The sequence below is a fragment of the Brachionichthys hirsutus genome, unplaced genomic scaffold, assembly GCF_040956055.1.
Source record: "Brachionichthys hirsutus isolate HB-005 unplaced genomic scaffold, CSIRO-AGI_Bhir_v1 contig_330, whole genome shotgun sequence".
NCBI classification, from domain to species: Eukaryota; Metazoa; Chordata; class Actinopteri; order Lophiiformes; family Brachionichthyidae; genus Brachionichthys; species Brachionichthys hirsutus.
In genome coordinates, this window is record NW_027180340.1 from 187,219 (window position 1) to 203,634 (window position 16,416).

Sequence of the window (16,416 nt, forward strand, 5' to 3'; positions counted from 1 at the left end):
CCCAGTAGAGTCCAATATGATGAACTGTTCAAGCAAGAACAAAACCAAAGGTGCATGACGGTCCAGTTTATTGATATACAGCCAAACAGCAGAGATTTTGGTTCCTACAGAAAGACTATAATGCAGTGCATGATCTGTAAAACACTTTGTATGAAATAAGAAATTGAACTTTAAAAGTTATTGGAGATAATTGGATTGAAGGAATAATTGCACCAAAAATACTTATCTATATTCATGTAGCATGTAAACATTAGAAACAGATTTGCTGGGAAATCCAAGCTTGAACAAAAGGCACATGACACAACAGTGTGTGCCACATTAGTGCAAATCAAGTGTGTTAAATGTTCAAAGTCCAAAGAGGTATTTTCTCAGCTGTGTGCATCAAATGAAAAGATGACATTACATTCAATAATCAAAAAGGTTTATAAAAAGAAAAAGTGTGCCTATACAGGCAGGCATGAATCATCACAAAAAGAAAAATTACATTTAAGGTACAGTAAAAGCATAAAAAGAGGTTCAAAAGAAACAAGCGTGGAAAAACAGCCTTTTAAAAAAAAAAACTGCCACCATCAACATCTTTGAAATGCCTGTTGCCCTACAGGCAACATGCGAGGTTTAAACACAGCTAGTTTCTTTTCACACATGTGCAAATGTCTGGGAGGAAGGAATGAGCTGCGGTGGTAGTGGGTGGGGGGGGGGGGGGGGGGGGCAGGCAGAGGAAAGACACATTGCATTTAGATGCTAAACCAGTGTAGTTTGTAGTCTTTAAGAACATGACAACAAGTTGCAGGTAGTAAGGTTACAAAGAAAACGCAGAAGCTGACGCACATCATTTTGAGGTTTTTCACGGCCAAGAAGTTTTTCCAGACAAAACCCCCATTTTTACAGGATTAAAGCCATGCAGATTTACCCGTGAACCAGTGACACCCCATGATACAGAGCTCGCTTCCACATGTAGTATGTTGAGCGTGGTGTGAAGGGGAAGTAGGACCTGAACTCCTTAAACGTGGGGAAGGACTTCTGCTCAAAGCGTTGCTGCAGGAACAGTTTGGCTTTGGCCTTGAAATTGGCCAGAGCCACAACATCCATTGCAAACGTCTGCTCCTCTATGGGTGCCTGAGCCTGGACGGTGTGCTTCGAGTGTGGGGCATCACAGGTGGGCATGGGGGGCTTCTCTAGAGAGTTACGCATCTCAACGAATGGATGCACTTGCTGACTCGCCATCACCCGCTCGGTGATCTTGGCTTCGGGCACGGCTCTCTCTGGACCCTCGGGAAGACGGATCAATGCGCTCTGATTGAATGCCTTCTTTCTGCGGTTTTCAGCGCTACGCCACAGCCAGTAGAAACAAGGGGACATGGATGGGAACTTGAGCTTGAACTTTGTCAGGGACCATTTTGACTTTTGCACATGCTGCTTGGCGACATCCCTGAGCTGCTTCTTACTCATGTACGCCACCGTGAAGCTTCTGTGTCTTCGCCGCCAGATCTTTGTTCTGGGCAGGATGGGCTGGTTGGTGATCGGTGACAGACTTGTAGGGCTTTGGCTTTTGTCAGCATCTGAACTCTCCTCGCTGCTGCCAGTGCTGCCTTTGTAACCTCCGTTAAACAGCATGGCTTCTCTTCTCCAGTTGTAGTAAGTTGATCTCGATATCCCCGGGAAATTCCTTTTAAAGACCCTAAAGGGAAGCGCGGCGTTCATCGCAATGCAATTTTGCAGACAGCGCTTAGCTTCCTTCATCTGGGTGACATTTTGGGCCCGCTCCAGTTCCAGCTTTCTGAGCCGCAGGCCAAACATGCTGGCTACACTGTCGTGGTTGTCGGGCTCGCCCTGCTTTGCTTCAGGTGACGACCAGCTCTCCTGTTCGGTGCTCTCTCCGGGGCTTATCTCCCCTGTTGATGAGTTGGATAAGTTTCCTCCAGTTTTCAGAAGCTCCTGTTTCCAGTTGTAGTAAGATGACCTCGAGATTTCCGGGAAAAACTCCTTGAACTGATGCAGAGGGATGAGCTTACCCTCCAAGTAGCAAGCTTGCAGGAAATACTTTGCCTCGTACCTTGCTGCCGACTTTTTGCAGCGCTCCTGCGTCTGCCTCTTCCAGCGATAGAAGGTCCTCTTGGTGATGTTGTACTTGTCTTTCAGACTCGGGTAAGACAACTGCGACTCCTGGTTCAGCAGCTCCTCTGGGATGATTGGCAACTCCCTCTCCTCAACATCGGGGCTACCAATTGTGTTTTCTCTTGCCTGGACTACGGCCACAAAATGCTTTTGTCTAAACAAGGACTCAGACTGCAGCTCGCCTGACCACATGACATGGATGGTTATTCGCTCCAAGTCATTAGGCCAGGTTCTTGGACGAATGACACGGTTGAAATAAGGTCGGATCTTCAGGTTAAACATGGGGTAGATGGAGTAAATGTTGAACTGCAATACAGACGCCAGGGCGTACAAATGCCACATGTTGGCATAGGAGCCAGGGAAGCAGGAGGCCTTGACATCTGCATCAAAGATGGCCTCCAGGACTGTCACCGGTAGGTTGAGCATGTCCTCAGACTCCTCAGCACAGAGGCTGAAGCGCACAGCCTGAAGCATCATTTTTGAATCAATCATCCCAGAAAGGTAATATTGCTTCCACAGTACCATGTCCACTACTGTCCTGACCTGCAAAGAACAATATGCAGCAATCAATACTGCAATCAAGAAGTCGACGTGAAAGGAAGTAAGATAGGCCTGCATTGATGGTTGAAGGAAAACATTAAAAATGAACCACTGCTCACCTGCAGCTCCAAGCTCAGCTCAGTGTCGCCCACTAACAGCAAGCTTACAGCGTCAAACAGTCGGTTGCCCGTCCCCTTGCAGTTTAATGGCAGAAGGCCCAAGGGTGCATCCATCGGGTAGAGGCCGCGGGCGGCGTCGTCCACACCTGCCCACTCAGGGAAATCGCGACAGGGAGTCACTGGCAGCTGGAACTGAGCGAGGACCTGGTGCACCTCCCGGGCCGCTCTGGTCAGAGCTTCCAGGCCAGAGCTCTCTGTGGCCTCTTGGAGCTCCCCCAGGACAGACAGCAAAGCCTCCTTCCTCTGAATCATATCTGGTATCTGATGAGAGCTGGGGCAAAGGAGGACGCAGCGCCAAGGTAATGAAGGAGTGGGAACTCCCAGTCAGCAGTTCTTTACATTTCATGCCTTTGTCAACAATAGAGGATTCGGTGTAAAATCAAACAGCTGCTTCTTAACTGGAGCCTGCAATAAAACGCATCTACTTCCAGCAAAATGAAGAATCTAATTTAATTTAGTAAGGCACAATTTAAATACAAATAACTTTCGTTCAAAGCAAAGAAATAAAAATAACATCCGTTTTCCTGGTAATGCTTTTCTCCTACAAACCACTGTTTAACCAAAAGACAATATTTCAACACGACAAATATAATTTAATTAAAACGATTCCAACGCTTCATTTCAGTTCCGACTTTTACCTGAACTTGTGGCGTTGAACTCAGTTCGAATTAAGTTTCGATCTGCGCTTAAAACACAACACGAAACGCAAATCCGGATACAAAAATGAAATGAAATAAATAACAACACATTTCACGGAAAGATTGCAACGCGTCATTTTCCTACCGGCGCGTCCGCGGGGTCGGTTTCACAGCTGATGCTGTTGATCTGCTGCCCCGGAGTTTCACTCCATTGTGTGCGTGGAGCTTCCAGAGTTTGTCCTCCAGTGACCACGCGTGATTTGGGGGAGCGACAAGCAGCACCTCCCTTCAGGAAATTGTTAATGGTCGATTCGCGTTGTTGTCTCTGCGTCGGCAGACGCCTCCCCCCTCCTCCTCCTCCTCCTCCTCCGCCTCCTTCAGGATGGTACATCCAGGGTCAATTTCAATGTGAAGTGTTAACAAAAGCCGACGCGTCATGGTCCATTAGAACACGGCTTGTAGCTTCACTCGATCAGTATCGGTGCTTTCAGGTTTTATTTCTTTTTCACTTAGCCAATGACGTCATTCATTGATTTGCTTTTATATCTAAAACACATTTTAATGCCAACAGTTCACTCTCAAGGTTATTTGTTAAAGTGATCCTGATGAGTTAAAACTGTTTTGGCAACATAAATGAACTTTTCTCATGTCCACTGATATATTTTGCATGATGTTTTTTTTTTTTTTTGTATCCATCCATCCATTGTCAGCCATGGCGGGGGGGGGGGGGTTGCCTGCTCAAAAAAAACACCAAGAGCAAAGACGAAGAATCAACCTGTTTAAGTTTAAGGTCTTGAACTAAACTTGAAGTCTCGTTGATTCTTCGTTTTTGCTCTTCGTGATTTACCTCAACCCGGAACCTGCACAGACGTAAGAAACAGATTTGCAGCAGTGAGCAAATGCATTTTATTTTTATTTTTTTCTACATACGAGGAATGTACTTTTTCTTCAGTCTGCGCTCCAGATACAGTGGCAGAAGCTTGTTTGTGGATTAGAGTGGATACGTGCAGACAGGGTGTGGACATGGTAGAGGAGGGTCGGCCTGTTTCTCCACCGTATCACTCTTAACACCTCCTCTTTGCCTTTTGGAGGATTTCAGTAATCAATGCCTTTTGTTCCACACACACCCACAACAATCTCAGCCACTGTCCCCAACCCCCACCACCTCTACTGTAGCCCCAGTCTTTTACCCACACTCTCACACATCAGGGGACAGCAGCATTTGGTCCTCGTGGATCCGTGCACTCCAAGCGCTTTGCAGACAAACTGGTGCCTGAGTGCATCGGGGTTAGGGCTTTGACCCAAATCTTATCAGCCGCACTGACAATGAGCGTGTGTGTGAGTGTGTGTGTGTGTGTGGGGGGGGGGGGGAGAGGAATTTCCACAATTCATCATACTGATTTGTATTTCTGACACCACAAGCTGAGTTAATGTAGACACCCACTTGTTAAGAGGTGTGGCGTTAAGTTCCTTCTCTTAATACAGAGGCTTCAAATTGTTCACTCCTCGCCTGGTTGAAGTTTTTTGAAATGCAAGTTTACCGTTTCCTCGAATTTGCAGCATTTACATGGCCTGTTTTGAAAGGCTGCAGCAAAAACATCCGTTCTCCTTTCAAGGTTAATATCAACATCCTAAATATGCCTCCTAACAGATCCCCGAGGGAGTCCGAAAATGTATCCTCCTTATTTACATACGCTCTCACTGATCTTATGAGCCGGGTGATTTTTGTGTTTTTTTTATTTATTTACAATTTATACTTGAATGTTGTTCTCTTACATTACCTTCACTTCTATCTCACGAAAATGCTAATAAATTGGATCCTCCTATTCCCTTCCATTTAACATGATACGAAACAGAGGCCTATAAATGACCGTGGCAAGGCTTCCTGGCTTGATTTCCAGTCACATTTTGCTGTCGATGTCTTCAACCCCCTTTTTAGAGTGTTGGCTGGAGCCAATCACACGCCTTAGGTGTGTAGATTAGATGTGCTGTGCTGCACTGTGAACACAGTAGTGGGTTGGCTTGCAAGCATTTAAAATGCAAATAGGGCAACACTGGGACCGGCTCCGGCAGTCTCTCACCTGCTGTGGCTGAGCGTATCTGAGGATATGCATATGTTCGGGTGTGACTGTGTGTCTGCTGAGGGTCAGGTAGAAAAGACATGAACACGTATTTAATTTAACTCGGCACACTTCCACAGACAAACTCACAGGGTGGTGGTTTCAACATTCTAACACTGCCACCAGAGGATGCTGCTTGTTTGATATTAAATGTTGCTGTTGTGTATGTGTGTGTGCGTGTGCGTGTGCGTGTGCGTGTGCGTGTGCTATAGTGATGTTATAAGGGTCGCCAGCATGCCGGGTCCTATTGTGGTGGACAGTTCAGTAAATTAATCCCACAAGAGGACGCTTCACAGAATGTTCATTAACTGTGCTGCATATTTCTAGTTTATGAGACGGTGAAATGTCAGATCTGACACATGGAAGTTTTGGAGATAAGGTCAGAGAGGACAGACTTCAATGGTTTGGACATGTCATGTCAGGAGAGACAGGGACTATATCTGTAGAAGGATGCTGAGGATGGAACTGTCAGGGAACAGGGCTAGAGGTCGACCCAGGAGAAGATACATGGACGTAGTGAGGGAGGACATGAGAGTGGCTGGTTTTGGGGAGGACGATGCAAAGGACAGGGTGAAGAGGAGAAGGATGACTCGCTGCGGCGACCCCTCCTTCTTTTTTTAATCAAACTGGAGAATACTTATAGGTTCTGTTGTGGTAAAATTTGAAGGTCTCCTGTCAACCTCAATTTTGGACAACAGTAATGTCACTTCCTGCGTTTGACGGCAGTATCACGCATCAGATGTGGAAAACTGGTCTGACTGCTTCCACATGCGACTAGATTACGTTCCATTTCCCTTCCAGCAGATGGCGCTGTGGTCTTTAAAAACTTCAGTGAAGAAATGTAGGATGTTTTAGACCGTCCAACTGCTTCTTCATTTTTGTGTGTAATTGTTCTGAATCTGAATAATGAATACATTTGGGTTTTTTTGCCATTTGTAAATTGTGTTTACTATTCATTCTGAGTTTAGCAAATACATGTTCTTTCCACGCACAGTAGAAGTTTGGAGTCCAAACTGCTGCTGAATTCATTTTTATTTGCTCACATGTACAAATGATTATTGACAATTTCAGGCCAATGCACGACTGTGTTGCAAAAATATAATCTTTAGTGTAACAGCAAACTAACTGGTCAGGGAGAGACTGTCAAAATGCATAGAGGTCCAAACAAGTTGTTTATAATGAAAAATAGATGCAAATATTTACATTTCTACTTTAAAACAATCTCATTAATACAGCAAGTATTTGTTGCAAGTTTAACATCAGCTGGAGAGGTACTGTCCATAGAGTAGACAGTTACATACATAGCATGTCTTATGGCCATTTAACAGGCAACATTCACATTTTTAAATACAGTATGTTTCGCATCTCAGTCTAAACGCCTGAGGTGACCCACAGGTGTGACACCGTGAAGGTCTTAGTGCATCTGAGACTTCTCCCTCTCTAAAACTCTCTAAATGGTCTTCCTGTACCAATGACAACAAAAGATGACACATACAGCAGAAACTTGTTCTACAGGGTTGAATTTCAACAGTCAGAACAAAATACAGATTAAACAAGGTGATAAACGGCCACACACATGCGAAACGCAGCCAAGACCCACTCGTTAGAGATGCTAGCACAATCAGCTGATATGGTAAGTTCAGAAAATAAAATGAAGCCCCCCCGGTCCAGATATGTTACAGTATGTGGTACATAACAAGAGGCATTTGCAAATGCCAGTAAATAAGAAATCTTTTTGTAACCTTTAATTTGAATTTTAGAGGCGATGTACGTGCTAAGGCATCCATTTTTATTTCTTTGCACTTTATTTAAAACATGCTTTTTGTCAGCGCACAATAAAACCAAATTGTTGCAATGTCGGGTACAAATTTCCATCTGTACGTTAACACTGCGGCTTTGTATTGATATTGTCTGAAAGTTTCACAGACCTCAGAGCTCCGTCTCCAACATCCTGAACACCATCGCATTCACAAGTCTCCACCTTTACAGTTGAAAGTTAAATTATTGCCATAAATAATATACAATATTCCTTTTTAAAACGAAAGCTAAGTGCACCAGCTATTGTCCGACGCATTTGGGAATGACTGGTCTGACGGTAAAAGAGGTTTTATAGGTAGCTTTCATCTGCCTATGCTCTTGTAAAAGTGCCCCGGGCCGACAAACAAAGCCATCTGCGATGTCACAGGCTGGAAGACTCTTCCCGCGGTTGCCTCGGTACATGGCGGCTTTGCTGAGCCGCCTCGCAGTCTTCAGAATGTTCCTCGAATCCCCGGGCGTACATGAGGACGAGCGTGACCGTGGCAAAGGTGGCTGCGTTCACGGGGAAGGCCCGAACCAATGTGGAGGTGAGGCCTTTAGTGAACACCATGTAGCCCTCTTTCCTGATGCTCTGTCGCACGCAATCGGCAATGCCGCTGTACTGGTGAACTCCGCCCACCCCGTCGGCCTGCATCCTCGACTTGATCACATCCACAGGATACGTAGAGAGCCAGGAGGCAATGCCAGCCATGCCCCCGGCGAACAGTAGTTTGGGGACCATGTAGCTGTCACCTGGCTCACAACCGAGGTTGCGCATCAGCACATCGAATGCCAGGAAGTACATGCCAAAGCTTGGCGCTTCGCGCAAAAGCGTGGTCACCATGCCTCTGTTTATACCCCTCAGGCCTTCTTCTTTGTAGATGTGTGCCAAGCAGTCCCAGGAGTTCTTGTACAGCTTCCTCGAGGACTTCTCCGTGCCTAGCAGTTGCATGCGGGTCTTCACCAGCTCCATGGGGCAGCAGACGACGCACTGGATGGTTCCTGCCGCCATGCCGGCAAGGAACTGGTTCTTGGGGGTGTCCCCTCCCAGCAGTCGCATCGCGTTTCCTTGCGCGCCGAACACTAAAGCATTGATGAATGTAAGGCCCATCATCGGGGATCCAATGCCTGAATACAAGCCCAGTAGCTGTGGGGAGGTTCAGAGATATGTCATGAGACAAAGTCAGTTAACTTCCCACTCTACAATAATTTAGCTTAAAAATTATATATAGCAACTTTCATTCTTACAAGTAAAACAGGTAAAAGCCTAGAGTGCTTTACTTGTAGGGTTATATTACTCCACACAGCCACAGTGATAGTGTTTTGTCCCACCCAACAGTTCACTTCAACACGTGGCGGAACTCAGAGATTAGTTAACAATAGGGCTGAGATATTTATCTTAGTTTTACGGGTTGAACTTGACTTGTTGTTCTGGTATTTGATGATTGAAAACCGGTCTGATTGTCTGCATTTAGTATCGCTTTGACCTGAAGTCTGTGAAGGCATCACATCAGAACATGATCCCATGCTACTCATTGAGGAAAAACTACAGCAAAGGTGTAAACAAAACTCAACTACAACAACTGAAGGTTCCTTATTCAACCGAGAGCGAAGTCATGAGGCAACTCTGACTTCATAGACCACAATGGCCATCTCTGTACAGCGCCGATTGTGTGGCCTTCATAAAAGATAGCTACGGCAAGCGGCTGTCGCGGGCCGTCACGTGCAGTCCTATGGCCCGAAAGGGAAGATGACACGTAGAAACAAACAACGGAGAAACTTCAGAACCTGTTGAAATCTTCACATGCAAGGCGAGAAAATCAATCCACATACCGATTCTCTACGTATGATGGACTGGAAACAGTGAATCGTCCCACGGTACAGAGGCCTCTGAGAACTCTGGACCTGCAGCCTCACCTGGAACAGAAGACATTGCACAGCAAATAGTGAGACTTTAGAAGCCCAGCTCTCCTACTGACATTTAATGCATCATCATAGAGCGATCGATATTCAGGTCAGTTAGTGGAAGATAGTACAGCAATGACATGGTGTACGTAGCATTTAGCGCAAAGCATGAATGCATGATGGATACATCCTGATACATCTTTTGAACAGTTAAGGAAAAGTTTGAGATTTTAAAGTAAAACCTTACTATTATAATGGAATCTTAAATTCCATTGTTCATTAACAAAAAAAAAAAGACCTTTGCCCACCTTAACCGTGTCAAATGGGTGTCCTACCAGGACTCCAGCAGCACCTGGTGACAGAGGGAAAACACACTTTAGGCAGTACTTTTTATTTGCTGTCACTAAAAATGTTCCAAATGCAAATAAATCTTTTCAAAACCAATTTTAAACCGAATAAAGGCATTATTAACCGGGGAGTGATCTTCATTTGCATTTTCATGACAATGTAAATGTTGTTACCCTTGCCGAAGAGGAGGCGAGGGTATTGCAATTGGGTGCGTTTGTTTGTTTGTCTGTCTGTTTGTTTGCTTGTTTGTCTGTTCGAGTGCATAACTCAAAAACTAGTAACCCAATCGACTTGAACTTTTTACACAAGCAAGGTTCTGTCCGTGGCTTGGTCCTCCCCGAGAATGGCGTTGATCCGGATCTGGATCCAGATTCTAGAATTATTTTTACATCTGGAATTGTGCCTGTGCTGTAAACTGCCACTTTAAGAGGGAGGGACACGAATGGCATGATGGGAAAAAGAGTCCAGAAGATGGCTTGTAGTACATTCCGGAGCAGCAAGCTAGAGCAGGTTTGGCCCCTCTGATCCGGAAGCCCTGTTTACTGTCTCACAATATCAAATAGTCTATTGGAGGCGAGGGTCTGCAATCTCTGATTATCGTTTTCTAGTTTATTGTTGCCATTTCATTTATGTAACTAAGACGATTAAATATAGTATTAAGTATTAGTACACAATGGCTTCATCTTCATAGCCCAGACACAGGCCTCATTTTCTGTTTATAATAAAAAGCTACACTCACTAACACGTCGGGCATATTGAACTGGGTTCATGTCCATTTGTCCAGTCTTTGAAGGTCAGACTTCCGGCCTGCAGTGTTGAGTGTGCTGCAATCTTCCCCAGAGGAACACTGCCAAAGGCAGCTCGCCGGTCATTGTCACCCTTCAAAAATTCTTTATTGCACCTTTGAATGTTACGTAACATCAGCTCGAGAAGCGCACGGCCCTGTTCTGATTACAGTCTGGGTTTCTTCTTACCAGAGCTCATGCAACCCAAGAATAGTTTCCAGCCTGATCAAGGGTTCAGGCCGAAATGAAAGAGTATATCTGTGTCATTTGGGCTTGTGGTGAAATGAAAGAGTATCAAGCGTCTTTTCTGAAATGATTTTAAAGCTATTTAAAGCTCCACTCTCTACACCTCGCCTTAAACTTACTGATAACAAAGACAAAACAGCCACATTACTCTGTGGATCATGTTGTGATATTTCCTATTGTGTTTCAGAATGATGCACTATGGTTGTTTTTATGTTTTATGTCTTTTACTGGACATCAAAACCATTTTCATTAGCATTAACTGTCTCTGCCTGCACACACATTCCCATAGTGGGCACTGAATAAATGCTATCGGCTCTCCCTGCACCATGCCATCATTCAACTTTTACTGGGAGCATTCACATTATTCCATTGTTTATTCATTCATTTGTTCAATTAATGGTAATCGAAGTAAACAAACTGAACTTTACAACAACAAACAAACAGACAGACAGACAGACATTAACGGTACGGGAAGCGCTTCTTCATTAAGACTGATCGTTTTTCTTTACCGAGTCAACTTTTTTTGCCTTTGAGAATTTATGTAACCTGAACTTGTTCAATAGGAAGTCACGTCTGCGTAAAGTTTCTTTAAATAGATACCGATCCCGTGGTTTCCTTAGTCATCATTGACTAACATGACTTGCATCCAATCATCCTCTGCTGTAGAAGTTTTATGGGCTAAAACTTTCCATGCATTCAAACCAGTACTGACTTCTGTGAAACCCACAGCCACAACACTAGAGGGAGCTCAAACAACAACCTGATTACACCCTCCTATAAGACAAACATGGGTAAATGATCTTTTTACAATACTGCCACCCAAGGGTGGAACTGCTTGACTCCTGCCCTCAAAACATGCACCTCTTTGGCCTCCTTCCTTAGACAGGATGTTTGACTGTACTTGTACTGTAATACATCCTACTGTTTGACTGTACTTGTACTGCTCTAACAGTCGACCTAATAAATATATTCATCTTCATCAGGGTCAAATATTTGTTTTGCTCTCACTCATCATGTGACAACATTTTGGAAGCGAGACCGGTTCTCATCTAAGACCTCGTCCATTTGAACATCCTCAGGCATTAAAAGGCATGTATTCACACACACACACACACACACACACCTACACACACACACCTACACACACACACCTACTTTCCTTTCCGGTTAACAGGCTTAGACATGATTGACTCGTTTTACAAACGGATCATGTGACCAAACAGGCGCTTATGTGGGATTAGCCTGTTGTGGTTTGTTTACAACACACGATGATAATATACTCCTTTACAGGCCAGATGGAGACTGTTAAAGTATAATTATGTGTTTGAATGCCAATATTATACAACAAACTGTCTGCACAGTGTCTTCAGTCATTACAGAATCACTACACAGCTGATACAAAGAAGAAACAGGGATGAACTTGGCATTATCACGTGTACCAAGGGAAACAAGAAAACTCAAACATGAACTACAAAACGCTCCTATAATTTAGGATTTGATCGATTCAGTGTAAATTGTTCCCACAAGCAGAGGAATTTAGAAAACGCACACGCAATCCTGTGATAGAATTGCGTCACACGTCAATAAAAGGTGTACGGAACGACAGGCTTCTGTTTTTTGACACTAAAGGAGAAACGGCTCGTCGTTTCACCCTGACGAAATGAAGTCAGTTTGTTTTACTCATCGGACAAATGACAAGACATCACAAATCCACCCAGGAAGGACTTACCTCCGATGCACCCCGCAACGAAGTCCATCAGCCTCCCTGCGCGTCACCTCGAGGGGATAAATGTTCCTAAAACATTGCAGAGGTTCTCGACAACTATGTAAAACGCCGTTGCGTGTCAGAGCTGGTAAAATACTGAACGCTGCCCCTGGTTGTTTTATCGAATTGATGCTTTTAGTTAATAGTATAATCGCGCAAGGAACAGCACAAACGCGTCCCCCGAGAGCCTTCGTGAAGACCTGATAATGTTGACACACTTATTAAGTTCTTCAGCGTGCTCTATTTCCTCCCAAGGAAACTTTCCTGTTTCAATAAACCGAACCAGCGCCTTCATTCAGCGAGGACGTCCTGTCCGCTGTCTGTCAAATACAAGCAGGTTAGCTAAGTAGCAGGGGGCGGGACTTACCGAGTCGAGTTTCTATCCAATCCGAAAGAAGAGATACAGCCCACGCCCCCGCCCGAATCCGTAATCCTAATCGCTCATTGGCTACATACCTCAAGGGCTTCCAATGTTGCACACGTCATCAGTACCGTGTGACGTTTTGCGTTGTGTGCAAGTGACGTGTTTGGGGACCTGTCAGCAGGTGGCGGCAGACTTTGAAGCTCAATGTTTGTCCTCCGCGTGACGATTGTTTCCGCCCCCTATTTGCCGAAGACACGTCACCGGGAGGGAACCTTTCGCACCCAATGAAATTGTCGCAGCTTTTTAAGTTAGCTTCACGGCAGCTACCAGTGACGTAACAGGAAGGAACGTACCGAAGGTTCGGTTATTGCTGGAAGAGAAGCATGGACTCGCATCTGATAAGCGGTTATTGATTTGTCGCTAGCCGAGAGGATGCATATCGCTGATTTTGTGTCCGGATCGCTGGCAGGTAATGGCGAATGCTTGTCTCCATGTTAGCATGAGCTGTCCGGCCTTTCTACGATATCGGGACTGCGTTTGAGGTTATTTTGTCTTGCATTTTATTTTACGTGAATGATAAGATCTGTAAATCTGTAACTTTAAGCCAGCTGAACCCGCTGATTGAATTGACCTGTATTAGTAGGTGGTACCTGAACATGCTGATGTTTTGCACACCGGCTTTCTTTGGACACGCGTAGGTGCATGTGGAGTTGCTGTGGCCTACCCTCTGGACACCGTGAAGGTAGAGGACTTGTATCTGAGACTGACAAAAGAGCTGTTTCACAAATGCATTTTTTTCATCCTGATTTATTTTTATTTTTTACTTTCCAGGTCCGGATCCAAACTCAGAAACGGTTCAGTGGAATATTGCAGTGTGCAGCGGCAACATTCTCAAAAGAAGGGGTAAATGGATACGTGAATGGATGCATGCATGACTGGATAGATGCACGTTATGATGCCAGGTGGTTGTTCTTTTTTGTACGCCAGCTGAATTAATGTTTGGAAAAAGAATCTACATGAGGTAAGTCTTTAACTGTCCGTTAGTTTAACAACAACAGAGCTTTTAGCAACAGCTTTCTTAGGCAAAAATTAGCTTAGACTTTAGAACTTTCCATGCACATCTGCCTTACTCGGGCCAAAACCTGAAATGGGCAAAGAACCTCCTGTTTTTAAATACTGGTGGTTGTTAATCTTTCTCTCTCTCTCTCTCTATCTCTCTCTCTCACTTGCCTTCAGGTGCATGGCTTCTTCAAAGGCATGTCGATACCTGTTACCACAATCTCTTTCGCTTCCTCGGTTTTGTTTGGCACATACAGGAACTGTCTGCAATGTCTAAGCCAGGCAAGAGGAGCTGGTTGTGGTCCGAACACCAAACTAGAGGTTTTCCTGTCTGGCCTGGTGGGGGGCGTAGTTCAGGTAACACGTACCTTTTACCTGAGGCTTTAGACTGTAATTGCCAATGTAGTGCATCTGTGTGTTCGCGAAATTGCACTACAATTGAGCTACAAGGATTCATTGATTATTCAGCGACTTATTTTGCAGCTTGTTCTCTATTTTCAAACAACATCCTACTGACTTCAGAAGCTCAATGCCGATTGGCTTATTTCACTTGCAGTTTTTCAATTTCCACAAAGATGAGAATAATACAGATTTTCAACCACCCAGTAATATCTGTATTCATTTTATGACATAAACACAGAGGAAGACACTTAATGAATTAATACAAAATATATAATCTGATTGATTTGACATTAAGCACACAATAAATGCATATTTGCTGCGTTATAGTAAGATTTCTGCTCCTCATCTGCCTCCAACAGGTTTCAGTGTTGTCTCCAGGCGACATGGTGAAGGTACGTCTGCAGTGTCAGACGGAGTCCAGGCGGAGTCGAAGCTGTACCACCAGCATGCCCAAACCCAAGTACCGTGGTCCAATTCACTGTCTGCTGAGTATTATCAAAGAAGATGGGATCAAGGGCCTCTACAGAGGAGCCTTTCCACTTATGCTCAGAGACGGGCCATCGTTCGCCACATACTTCATGACCTACACAACCATCTGTGAATGGCTGAGGGACGCGGACAAGAATAAACCAAGTATGTGATATCAGTATGTTATAAACTTTCAAGAAAAGGCTTAGATTTGTATGTCTTTGTCTGTTTTTACCAAATCGATGGCGTAGACCCGTTACCTAATTTTAATACTAACAGTGTGACTCCATGTGATTATTCTGTTTTCAGATAGCATTAACTACAAATATCTGAAATGTAAGAAATGAAATGTCTGCTTATTTGCCTCATTCTGCACTTAAAAAAATGGATAATTGCAGTTTCATGAACTGTAAAGGAGCTTGATTAGCGTGATGACTCATTAACGAAGATATCTTAAGGGCAGTTAAGGCAAAAGTAATTTTCCTTTTATCTTGCAGAGAATTAAAACTTTTTCAAGAACTTTCAAATATCGGTGGATCTATTTAAAGTGGGTGCTTTTTTCTTTCTTTCTTCTTCTAGATTGGAGTCATGTAATGCTTGCTGGGGGGGTATCAGGAATGGTAGCTTGGACAATAGCAACACCCATGGATGTGATCAAGGCCCGGATGCAGATGGACGGAGCTCGAGGAACGAGGCAGTTCAAGGGTTTTTGCCACTGTGTGACTGAGACTGTGAGGGTGGAGGGGGTTGGGGTCTTCTTCAGGAGCTTGGGTATCAACTGTATCCGTGCATTCCCCACCAACATGGTGGTGTTTCTTACATATGAAAATTTCACCAGGTTCCTCACTGCTGGACGTGACCACGATGACGTACCTCAATTCAGGCTCAAGTAATATCGACTGCTTCAGGTGCCGGTGCTTCACGTTCTGCTGGGTTTGGTTGCATCATAGCAGATATATTTGTTAAAGACCGTGTTGAATTGCAGTGTCTTTGAGGGCCGTCTATTGTGTATGTAACTTTTAACAAGGTAGGGTAGCGGTATTGCAAGTACAGTACTCACAAAAATGTGCCAGTAATGATCACCACTGGCAAAAGATTGGAGTAGCCACACTTTGGCCACTAGAGGGCGCCCTCTCCCAAGTCATTGCATTTTTCTTTTTGACACAGTGCCCAGAAATCTGAGCAGTTTTAGACTAGCAGTAGAATTAATTTATGTGTTTAATATATTGAAGCTTGAATTTTCCCATGTTTTTGCAGCATGTGTGTACACAACACTCTAAAAGTCCACGCAGTAGCAAATTGTAAAACTGGATTGCCTTATTATTTATTTATTTTTATTTCGGGGAACTGGAATTATGAAGAAATTATTCTTAAAATGGAATATACTAGGAAAGAGTGGCGTCAAGCCTATAAAGTTTTTATCAGTGAAACGGACTGCGGAAGAACATGCTGTTATGAGAGGTGTAGAAATCCACGATGAAATTGTCTGCATAGCAACCGACTTCTTTAATTCTCCCTTCCTTCTGAACTTGAACTGAATTTGTCTTGCCTAAAACGCAGCCGTGCAACCGCTGACATGTGAGTGAAAGAGGCGTTCAAGGACAAACAAATATTTACCGTACACATTTTCTTTGATAAATGTTTATCGGTGATAATTTTCAGTGATGCCTTAATCTGATTTACTG

The 16,416-nt window shown here is 44.2% G+C and overlaps 3 protein-coding genes across 3 annotated transcripts; 1 reads left to right on the forward strand and 2 right to left on the reverse strand.

The window, feature by feature from the left end:
- Positions 1–906: 906 nt before the first annotated feature.
- LOC137913720 (vertnin-like) lies at positions 907–3,089 on the reverse strand. Its single transcript, XM_068757352.1, has 2 exons — positions 2,775–3,089; positions 907–2,658 (listed from the first exon to the last, which is right to left on the reverse strand). The coding sequence occupies exons 1-2, from the start codon at positions 3,084–3,086 to the stop codon at positions 907–909; spliced, it is 2,064 nt and encodes a 687-aa protein (XP_068613453.1). The 5' UTR covers positions 3,087–3,089.
- Positions 3,090–6,610: 3,521 nt separating this feature from the next.
- LOC137913708 (mitochondrial basic amino acids transporter-like) lies at positions 6,611–12,500 on the reverse strand. The gene is made up of 4 exons (XM_068757340.1): positions 12,403–12,500; positions 9,603–9,646; positions 9,223–9,306; positions 6,611–8,536 (listed from the first exon to the last, which is right to left on the reverse strand). Exons 1-4 carry the CDS (start codon positions 12,428–12,430, stop codon positions 7,772–7,774), a joined length of 921 nt encoding a protein of 306 aa, XP_068613441.1. The 5' UTR covers positions 12,431–12,500; the 3' UTR covers positions 6,611–7,771.
- Positions 12,501–13,171: 671 nt separating this feature from the next.
- Positions 13,172–15,624, forward strand: LOC137913709 (solute carrier family 25 member 47-A-like). The gene is made up of 6 exons (XM_068757341.1): positions 13,172–13,271; positions 13,501–13,544; positions 13,634–13,705; positions 14,039–14,218; positions 14,623–14,896; positions 15,311–15,624. Exons 1-6 carry the CDS (start codon positions 13,235–13,237, stop codon positions 15,622–15,624), a joined length of 921 nt encoding a protein of 306 aa, XP_068613442.1. The 5' UTR covers positions 13,172–13,234.
- The last annotated feature ends 792 nt before the right edge of the window (positions 15,625–16,416 follow it).

Excerpts from the sequence above, each read along its gene's own strand:
- LOC137913720 (XM_068757352.1), bottom strand. The coding sequence starts at position 3,086 with ATGATTCAGAGGAAGGAGGCTTTGCTGTCTGTCCTGGGGGAGCTCCAA. Across the intron at positions 2,659-2,774 it reads AGCTGAGCTTGGAGCTGCAG|GTCAGGACAGTAGTGGACAT; the intron begins GTGAGCAGTGGT and ends TGTTCTTTGCAG.
- LOC137913708 (XM_068757340.1), bottom strand. The coding sequence starts at position 12,430 with ATGGACTTCGTTGCGGGGTGCATCGGAG. Across the intron at positions 9,307-9,602 it reads ACCCATTTGACACGGTTAAG|GTGAGGCTGCAGGTCCAGAG; the intron begins GTGGGCAAAGGT and ends CTTCTGTTCCAG. Across the intron at positions 8,537-9,222 it reads CCATCATACGTAGAGAATCG|CTACTGGGCTTGTATTCAGG; the intron begins GTATGTGGATTG and ends ACCTCCCCACAG.
- LOC137913709 (XM_068757341.1), top strand. The coding sequence starts at position 13,235 with ATGCATATCGCTGATTTTGTGTCCGGATCGCTGGCAG. Across the intron at positions 13,272-13,500 it reads TGTGTCCGGATCGCTGGCAG|GTGCATGTGGAGTTGCTGTG; the intron begins GTAATGGCGAAT and ends GGACACGCGTAG. Across the intron at positions 13,545-13,633 it reads ACCCTCTGGACACCGTGAAG|GTCCGGATCCAAACTCAGAA; the intron begins GTAGAGGACTTG and ends TTTACTTTCCAG.